This window comes from Papaver somniferum, chromosome 7 (assembly GCF_003573695.1).
Source record: "Papaver somniferum cultivar HN1 chromosome 7, ASM357369v1, whole genome shotgun sequence".
Classification (NCBI taxonomy): Eukaryota; Viridiplantae; Streptophyta; class Magnoliopsida; order Ranunculales; family Papaveraceae; genus Papaver; species Papaver somniferum.
In genome coordinates, this window is record NC_039364.1 from 235732440 (window position 1) to 235741538 (window position 9099).

Consider the following 9099-nt stretch of genomic DNA (forward strand, 5'->3'; position numbering starts at 1 on the left):
CATTTTTTAGGCTAAAAAGAATCCAAAGTGGGGTGCTGCTCTAGTCAATGAGTATAGTGCATTACAAAATGCAGGCACTTGGTCTTTGGTTGATCCTAATCCATCATAGAACTTGGATGGATACAAATGGGTCTTTAGAATCAAACAAAATCCTGATGGAACCATTGACAAGTATAAAGCTAGACTAGTTGCAAAGGGTTTTCATCAGCAGGATGGTCTGGACTATGATGAAACATTTAGTCTTGTAGCAAAGGAAACTACTATTAGAGTTCTTCTTTCTCTAGTTGTTCAATTTAACTGGAAAATTATCCAATTGGATGTTAGTAATGCTTTTCTCCATGGTGATTTGCAAAAGGAGGTTTGTATGACACAGCCACCAGGTTTTGTTGACCCTGATAATCCTCAGAAGGTTTGCAAGCTTCACAAATCTTTATATGGTCATAAACAGGCACCTAGGGCCTGGTATAAGAAACTTATGAATGTTCTTCTTTCATACAACTTTGTTGCTTCCACTGCAGACTCATCTTTGTTTGTTCGGAATATTGGCTCTAAAATTACAATGATTCTTGTTTATGTTGATGATATTCTTGTTACTGAAAATTCATCACCTTATTGCTCTGACCTTATTAAGCAACTTCAGTCTCACTTTCCAATCAAAGATTAGGGTGATCTGTTCTGGGCCTTGAGGTTAAAAGAAATGATTCAAGTATCTTCTTATCTCACACAAAATATTCTTTGGATCTTTTAAATAAGTATGATATGCTAGGTGTCAAGTCATGTGCCTTTCCAGTTTGTGTTGGTACTAAGCTTTCTGCTAGTGATGGGGATATTTTGGATGATCCAACCACTTAGAGGTCTCTTGTAGGGGCTCTGCAATATCTCACTTGGACAAGACCTGAGATAAGTTATGCAGTTAACCAGGTATGTCAGTTCATGCAGTCTCCTACTACTGTTCATTTAGTTGCTACTAAAAGAATACTGAGATACATCAAATCAACTGTGGATTATGGCATTCTTTTCAAAAAGGGATTATTAGCTATACATGGTTTTAGTGATGCTGATTGGGCTGGTTCACCTAACATAAAGAGAAGTACAGGTGGGTATTGCATATTTTTTGGAGCTAATCCCATATCTTGGTCAAGCAAAAGAAAAGCAACAGTAGCCAGATATAGTACTGAGGCTGAATATAGGTCCTTGGCAAACTCAGTTGCTGAAATTGTGTGGGTCTGTCAGCTTCTCAAGGATCTCCATATTTTTCTGCAACTTACTCCTTCTCTTCATTGTGACAACATCAGTGCTATTTCCTTATCTTCCAATCCTGTGTTTCACAGTCGTATGAAGCACTTAGTTGTTGACTTTCACTTTTTCAGAGAATTAGTTCACTCAAAGAACTTGCAGATTCATTATATTTCTACTCTTGATCAAGTTGCAGATATCTTTACAAAGGGTCTTCCAGGACCAAGATTTCAGTTTTTTAGGGACAAGTTGAAGGTTCACAGCAGGCACCTCAACTTGAGGGGGACTAATAGCAATGTGTTTGTCTAACACTTGCTTCTCTCTCTTTCAGTTATTAACAGAATTCTACAGCTGTCTCTCACTACGTGTTGTGCTCTCATTGGTCCTTACTCTCAGTCACATAATTGGTCAGGACTTTTATTAGCTGTCTGTACAAACAATAAATACCAGAGTTTCTCTCTGAGTTCTGTAACAACAATACATAGATATTTTTTGTGTTTTTCATTTTCTTCTGTAATTCATCGTCTTCTTTAATTGAATGTTCTTGATTATTCAAGAACCATATTCTAATATGCTTTATTAGTTTTACTGATCTTGGAAGTGTTTAAAAACTGTAAATCTCCATGAACAGTTTTTTAATATATTTTTTTTCAGTGATTCAAATTGTTAATTGCTTCTTCATGGATTAAGACCTCTCCTGACGTGTTCCACAAAAATAAACTATTTTATATCGAGATACAACATTGCATAATATGTGAAATACGTAAAACTGCTCTTTCCGCCTTCAACCTTCGTAATTGGCGTTTGATGGTTCTTAGAGGTCAATACTAACCTTTAAATTTTGATTACTAAATTTAAACACCGAAACTATGTGTGCTAGCAGTCGGTAAGCCTAAGCGCAAATCTAAATTCACAAGTTCTCTTTTAAAAATATACTATTAAAATATCATAAATGCTTTTACATCAAAACCAAATTTCTCTTTTCTTTAGCCGCCTAGTTGTGCCGGTCTAACTTCTATGTTACCACATAACATAAATATAATTCCAAGTATGTTTTTTTATCTTCTCTACCAGACATATATCACCTTAGTATAGAATTGACAAGTCTATGAAGTCTGAAGCACAACAAAAAAAAATTGGAGGTGTTTTCATCTTGGTACCTCCTCCCTCCATCTTCTTCTACACCTCCGAGACAAGTTGGGGTAGGCCAATAAGGGAATACGGCGACTTCCCAAACAATCACCCATCTTGCATTTTCATTCTCTTGTATTTTGGTAGAAATCTTTGCGAAGTAAGTTAGTCCAATAGCCACATAAAAAGTTGCGTAGTAAAAAACTGCATCAACCACAAAGGAAACCAACCATACTAAGCAATGAAGGTCAATCATGTAAATAAAACGTACAACGCATGGCCATTTTTGGTAACAGAATTTGATCTGAATAAAGCACGTAATGCCATATAACATCATCGCCTTTCTCTTTACAAACCTAAATCAGCTTTCACCTTTCTTTTTTCTCACTCGCTTTCCTTGGAATTCCGTGAAGCTTCTTACAGTTTTTTCAGATCCAAGAGATCACCGTAATCAAACCAAATACACCTAGCTAGCTAAGAAATGGATCGAAAACCACTCGACACGAACCCAAAACACGATGAAACATCGTCGATATTCGGAGGTTCAAACATGAAGAGAAGTGCATCAGAGTTGGATTTTGAAGAATTTTTAAGACCAATTACTACAACTAATACTAGTGATATCATCATTTCTCATCATCCATATCAAGATCAGGGTTTTGTTAGTAATGATTTGGGTGATTTCAGTTTTTATGATCATCAACTAAAGGTTAGTTATTTCTGTTAATTTCAGTTATATCTTTTTCCTTTGTGTTAATAATCTTTGGAAGAAATCATTTGACGATGCTAGTGAGGAGCGAGGAGGAGTAGTGTTCTGCTGCATATCATAAGTCAAGAACATAATGATGAATCCACGTGCATTTATTGATGAATAATACGACAAATTTAGTTGACATGGATTCGTCGGTTTATATGTGTTTGTACATGCGATTGGTTGAAAGCAAAGTGAGCTTTGGTGCCCAAACACAACCCGATGTGCTAAATTTTATCCGTCTTATTCTGTTTTTAGAAACTACTAATCTCAATCATGAAAAACTGAGGCAGCATAAACAGTTTACTATTTCACTGACTAAATTTCCTTATAAATCTCATAATTTTCGCATGAAACCTACAATTTTCCGAAGATATTTTATTTGAATTGTCCAAAATTTCGTGCCAAGAAGATTCTTAAACCAAACTTACCGATTTCTTTCTAGTTATATGTGAATCAGCCCCAGGACAAATGAGCTACAGTCCTTACCAACCAAGCTAACCCCAGTTGGTTGCATTGCATATTTGTTGAGGGCTTGAGATAGGGGAAAGATGGAAACAATTGGATGCAGTACATGTTGTTTTGTGAAAGGGTTAATTTTTTTATTTTTTTTCCTTCATTTTTGTATAACCAGGAGAAGATTCACCCTTTTTCAAATGGTGGTGGTGGTGGTGGGCTAATGAGCAACAATGATATCTTCGTATGGTCTTCTCAAAATGCAGCTCTCCACAAGTTTGCAGCCATTTCTCCAACCATGGATTCACAATCATCGATTTGTGGTAAGAGAATTTGACTTGTTTTTTCTTACACTCTACATACACCAGTGATCCTCGGATTCACTGGGATGAAATTGTTTCATTATCGTCATTGTCGAGTCTCGAAGACTCAGTTTCCACCTAGTAATGTCGTCTAGTGTGTCATTTTACGATTAAGTTAGGACCTGCCCAAGTTTAAAATCGATTCTATCACAGTCGATCTGGTGGAAATGTTTTTGCTTTAATTTAGGTCCTGCATCCAGTGGTATAACATTTGCCTACACTCCTGCAACTGGGTCAGCTGGAAGTCCAACATCAGTTCATAATCCAAACATAGGAGGAGATGCTCAAGGCGTAGGAGCTACAAGTGGGTCATCTTCAAGGGAGCAGTCTGATGACGATGATATAGAGATCGAAGGTGGTTCTTGTGGACAAAGCATGGATAATGTTGACGTCAAACGTATCAGAAGGTATGATTATTGATCTATCAGGAATTGGCAAGGGTCGATCAAACAAGATCAAAGATTCCCTGAGTTGTAATATTGACTGCATTTTTGGTTTCCAGAAAGGTTTCTAACAGAGAATCTGCACGAAGATCACGAAGAAGAAAACAAGCACATCTGGTTGATCTTGAATTACAGGTACCTGTGTTTTCTGATCTGCAAAAAAGATTTTTCAGTTATTGCGTCATATTTATGTTCCTGGTGGTGCTATCCCTGATAGGTTGATCAATTAAGAGGAGAAAATGCTTCACTGTACAAGCAATTCAACAGTGCTGATCATCAATTTAAGGAAGCTGCTACTGACAACAGAGTTCTTCGATCAGATGTAGAAGCTTTGAGAGTAAAGGTAAATTTGTAACGCATAAACCCTGATAAGAACATTCAAAAGAAGTTCTGCAACACCCTAAAAACTCTGCAAATATGTTTTCCAGGTGAAACTGGCAGAGGACATGGTCGCTCGTGGATCCCTAACGTGTAGTTTGCACCATCTCTTGCAAAATTATTCGAATTCACCTCAACCACATATTATTACCAACAACATACCTAGAGTTTCTGACATAGCAGCAAATCTCGGGATGCAAGGAGATGAGGCGTCTTCATATGTTGGTATTCCAAATTCAGGACAGATATCAAACATCGGAATAGATGGTGTTAATACCCATAATGGAAATAATACCAAGAACAGAATGAACCGAAATAACAATACACCTCCATTACAAAGGATTGCAAGCATGGAACTCCTACAAAACACCATTGTCAGTGAAGCTCTTAGCTGCCTGTCAGAGATCTGGCCATAAGCCTCACATGTGAAAGATGAATCGTTACAAGACTGGTGACTGAAAAAGCTTTTACATATATAAAGTGTGTTGACTATTACAGTGTTCCTATGTGTTGGTATTAGTATTTGTAGGCTTATAAAATCACTTAACAAACTTATGAGTATTTAACTCAACTCTATGTTAATTAATCAGGCATATGTTTGCTAATGTAATATTCTACGACATCACTGGTTTGTTAATGATCAAATATGAGTTTTCAATCTTACGTTTCATTAGATGCCAAATATATATACCCCAAACCCCTTCGACGAAAAACCTTTTCTTGCAAAAGATAGTAGTCAGGTATCTGGGTGGACATTCATCAAACTTGACAACAATTTTACACCTTAAGTAATCCACAACGATTGAAAAAAACATAAATAAACCATTGCAAGATGAGTTCATAAACTTTACCATTTTATACTGATATATATTAGAAATTGAAAATGTAGAAATTGCTGCAACTGATGAAATTAGATGAATTCCTTGAACTTGAGATAATAATATTTTCTATCAATTCTAAGTTGTTCGTATTTGTTCAACAGCTAATTCTGTATGGTAAAGACTACCCCACATTATTCAATAGCCAGAAGAGGCTTTACAAAAGAACAAAGACATACTAGCTTTAGCTATTTATACAATTAAAAAGTGACAAACCTGATATTCACAAATGTCTAAAATTTGAGATACTTTCAAGCTTCAACTACATGACATCTTGTGCTGCACCTGTAGACTCTCTTCTCTTCAGAATTTGAGACGCGCATTCACTGATCGACTGAGAGCTTTGGGCAACAATGTACAGACAAAATAAGCACAGCCCTGTTTTATCAAAGAAACAACCTGATTAACCTCTATCCAATAAGACTTAAATGAATTGAGATTTCTATAGAACCATGAACTGGGAAGTACAATTTTTCCTTCCTCTGTAAACAACTACATACATGAACAATATTTGGTTTAAGCATATTAGTGGATGCGGTCAAATAGAAAACTGAACATGGTAATAGTAACGTGAGATCCCTTTCAAGCAAATGGTTTATTCCACTTGAAAACATAAACTTATTTCACTGGAAAGCTACCAGTTCAAACACACAAACAGCTGTAGAAAATTCAGAGTTTTATCAGATAAAACGGTGCATATATGAAACAGTACATACCAAAATAAAATAAGAATTACCAATCAGTATTTATATTTTCTTAGACCAGGGAGAATCTTGGAAAGGACCTAAAGGGGTGTTAAAATGAGCCATAATGAAAGTTAACTGCATGACTGTTCTATTATCAGGAGGATAATGATGGCCTTAGAGAATAATAAAATCCCAAACTATTAATCCTAATTCCAGACGTTAAGGCTATCAGAAGATAGACATATGAACATCTGATACTAAATGTCAAGATAATCTGATGGAGATAAAAAAATTGGCTGATCAAAGATGAAAGAAGATATTAAAATAATATAACCAAAATTACCAGCATATGCAACTGTAGCTCCTGAGGCAACTCGTCCCACAGCTGATAGCAAGTAAAGAATGACAACCACCTACAGACAATAGTAAGCAAAATGGTTGTTAATCTTCTGGTATCAAACATGAGCTATCTTTCGAATTACAATCTCAAAAAAGAAAAGAAATAAACTCATGCAAACAAACCAGTCATCTCAATTGGTTTTAAACCGGAAATGATACAGTATCCTACAACTACATACCATCTTAGTGAAGTGATTTCAGATATACTTGTCCAAAGATATTACAAATCCATAATATGCGAATAGAGTAGTTAATTTTCAAATAACAATGCAACAGAAAGATACAACAAGTAACATAACCTTAATGAATAGTCTTTTGTCGTGCCCAGTAGCTGCAACTCTCAAAACAGACTCCGCCGCACCTAATGTATTAGCCAAAGTAGCAATAATGGCATTTGCTGTGTCCTGTGAAATCTGCCATTCAAGTGGATCCACCGGAACTCTACAACAATTCAAAGCAGGACAAACCAAATATTAACAAAGTTCATTAAAATCAACTCTATTTTACTCAGTACTGTAAGAATTATTTGTCCTCCTTAATCCTAAACCTAACACAGACCTAGAAATGTAAATGTAATACAATTCTAAGTTCTAACACAATATGGGGAAACAAATCTCATCATCGACCAACATTTGGGATAAACTGACGAAAACCCACATACAGAACTCTAAACTTAAACATCATTAGAAATCAAAAACCTTGATCTAACCAAATTATGAGGGATAAATTAACTAAAACCCCTAATTCAACAGCATCGGCAATTGAGAACCCTAAATTAACAAAATCACCATCATAACCTTAATTTCTCTAATCATTTACCAACAATTTGGATAAATTGACAAAAACCCGCAGATAAGTACTCTAAATTGCAACAGTATTAAAAATCAAAAACCTATTCCAACAAAATTAGGGTAAATCAACTAAAATCCCTAATTCAACCACATAGTAATCAAGAACCCTAGTTTAACAAAATAACCATCGAAATTTAAACTTTAAACCCCAATTCAATATTTAACAGCACAAAATGATAAAAAAAAACTTGAAAGAGAGATTGGAAAATGCACTTACGTGATACTGATATGACGAAAGAACATACCAAGAATGGCCAAGGAACAAAGAAGAACAATGAATACATCAGAAATCAATGAGAGTAGACTCGAATTTCTGTAAGCACAATGGTAATATACTAATGTTCCACATATTAACAAAATCAATGGTTTCCCAATTTCACCCTTCTGATTATTGTTAGTATAATAATTCTTTCCTTCTCCTTCTTCCTCTTCCATGTCTCTGGTTTTCAATTTTTTTCTTTCTCTCTGGAATCTGGATTCGTTATTTTAATGAGTTGAATTTTGGCAGTTCCAACATATGATCTTAGCCGGTTATCATATCGGTCCGACTGAGAAAAATAGGAGGGGCAAAAATTGTGTACGATGCGGTAGTGGTAGGGGTCCACATACCCTACCCATACCCGCCAACCCTACCCTACCCGCCAGTTTTTTAACCGTATCCTACCCTATCCACTATTTGGCGGGTAGGGTGGCGGGTGAAGATTTTTTTAACCGCCAATAAACGGGTAGAGTGGCGGGTAAATCTCGAAATTATCCTACCATATTGGTTTTCGAGCAATTCCTACTAGGGGTGCACATACCCTATCCATACCCGCCAACCCTACCCTAACCGCCAGTTTTTTAACCGTATCCTACCCTATCCACTATTTGGCGGGTAGGGTGACGGGTAAAGATTTTCTTAACCGCCAATAAACGGGTAGGGTGGCGGGTATAGGCCATATCCTACCCACCCTACCCGTTGTGCAGCCCTAGGTAGGGTACTAGGTGTCACATGCCCATTTAATCGCCTAAAATTTTCATGGGACATGACCGGCAATGATAGTGGTTTAGTGAATCAACTTCACCCAAAATCACTCAGCCTTGCATACTTGCATCAAAGTACGCATTTGCCTTCACTCATAAGGCATTGCACAACGGAAGTCTTTTCTTCTTTCTCTCTAACTCTTCATGCCCCCATAAACATAAGAGGTTCTGCCATATACTTAACCAATTCTCACACAACATCAACAACATAATGAACACAAAGGACACTGCAACAAACCCATTTTATTGCACTAAAGGAATATTAAAAAATTCGTCCATCACATGACCAAAACAGGCCATTCACCCTCTTGGTGAATGCCTAAAACACTCTACATTAGTGGTTCTTCTCTCAATTGAACAACACTAACATTATTGATTCCTAAGATATTTATACATGCTAGGATCAGGCCAAAACTTTGTGCAACCGCTTGCACCTGCATGGAACAGCCATGTGTCCCAAAGGGTAGTTTTCATAACCGCCAATCTGCTTTTCAACTGCCACCTT

General features: G+C 36.5%; 2 protein-coding genes across 3 annotated transcripts; one reads left to right on the plus strand and one right to left on the minus strand.

Moving 5' to 3' along the window:
* Positions 1-2700: 2700 nt before the first annotated feature.
* On the plus strand, positions 2701-5415 carry LOC113299905 (bZIP transcription factor RISBZ4-like). Of its 2 annotated transcripts, none has more exons than XM_026549000.1 (6): positions 2701-3076; positions 3753-3897; positions 4124-4343; positions 4439-4514; positions 4597-4722; positions 4808-5415. In XM_026549000.1, the coding sequence occupies exons 1-6, from the start codon at positions 2849-2851 to the stop codon at positions 5171-5173; spliced, it is 1161 nt and encodes a 386-aa protein (XP_026404785.1). In that variant the 5' UTR covers positions 2701-2848; the 3' UTR covers positions 5174-5415. The 2 variants fall into 2 exon arrangements, with proteins under 2 accessions (XP_026404785.1, XP_026404786.1); XM_026549001.1 differs by having other exon boundaries at positions 4175-4343.
* A 238-nt stretch (positions 5416-5653) lies between these two features.
* LOC113293526 (reticulon-like protein B22) lies at positions 5654-8084 on the minus strand. Its single transcript, XM_026542141.1, has 4 exons — positions 7789-8084; positions 7020-7161; positions 6665-6734; positions 5654-6013 (listed from the first exon to the last, which is right to left on the minus strand). Exons 1-4 carry the CDS (start codon positions 8004-8006, stop codon positions 5898-5900), a joined length of 546 nt encoding a protein of 181 aa, XP_026397926.1. The 5' UTR covers positions 8007-8084; the 3' UTR covers positions 5654-5897.
* Positions 8085-9099: the final 1015 nt, after the last annotated feature.

What these genes read in the sequence shown, in the direction of transcription:
- LOC113299905 (XM_026549000.1), top strand. Translation starts at nt 2,849, where the DNA reads ATGGATCGAAAACCACTCGACACGAACCCAAAACACGATGAAACATCG. An exon ending in TTTATGATCATCAACTAAAG is followed by an intron (nt 3,077 to 3,752) that starts GTTAGTTATTTC and finishes TTGTATAACCAG; the next exon opens with GAGAAGATTCACCCTTTTTC. An exon ending in TTCACAATCATCGATTTGTG is followed by an intron (nt 3,898 to 4,123) that starts GTAAGAGAATTT and finishes GCTTTAATTTAG; the next exon opens with GTCCTGCATCCAGTGGTATA.
- LOC113293526 (XM_026542141.1), bottom strand. Translation starts at nt 8,006, where the DNA reads ATGGAAGAGGAAGAAGGAGAAGGAAAGAATTATTATACTAACAATAAT. An exon ending in TTTCGTCATATCAGTATCAC is followed by an intron (nt 7,162 to 7,788) that starts GTAAGTGCATTT and finishes GAATTGTTGTAG; the next exon opens with AGTTCCGGTGGATCCACTTG. An exon ending in ACAAAAGACTATTCATTAAG is followed by an intron (nt 6,735 to 7,019) that starts GTTATGTTACTT and finishes TATTGTCTGTAG; the next exon opens with GTGGTTGTCATTCTTTACTT.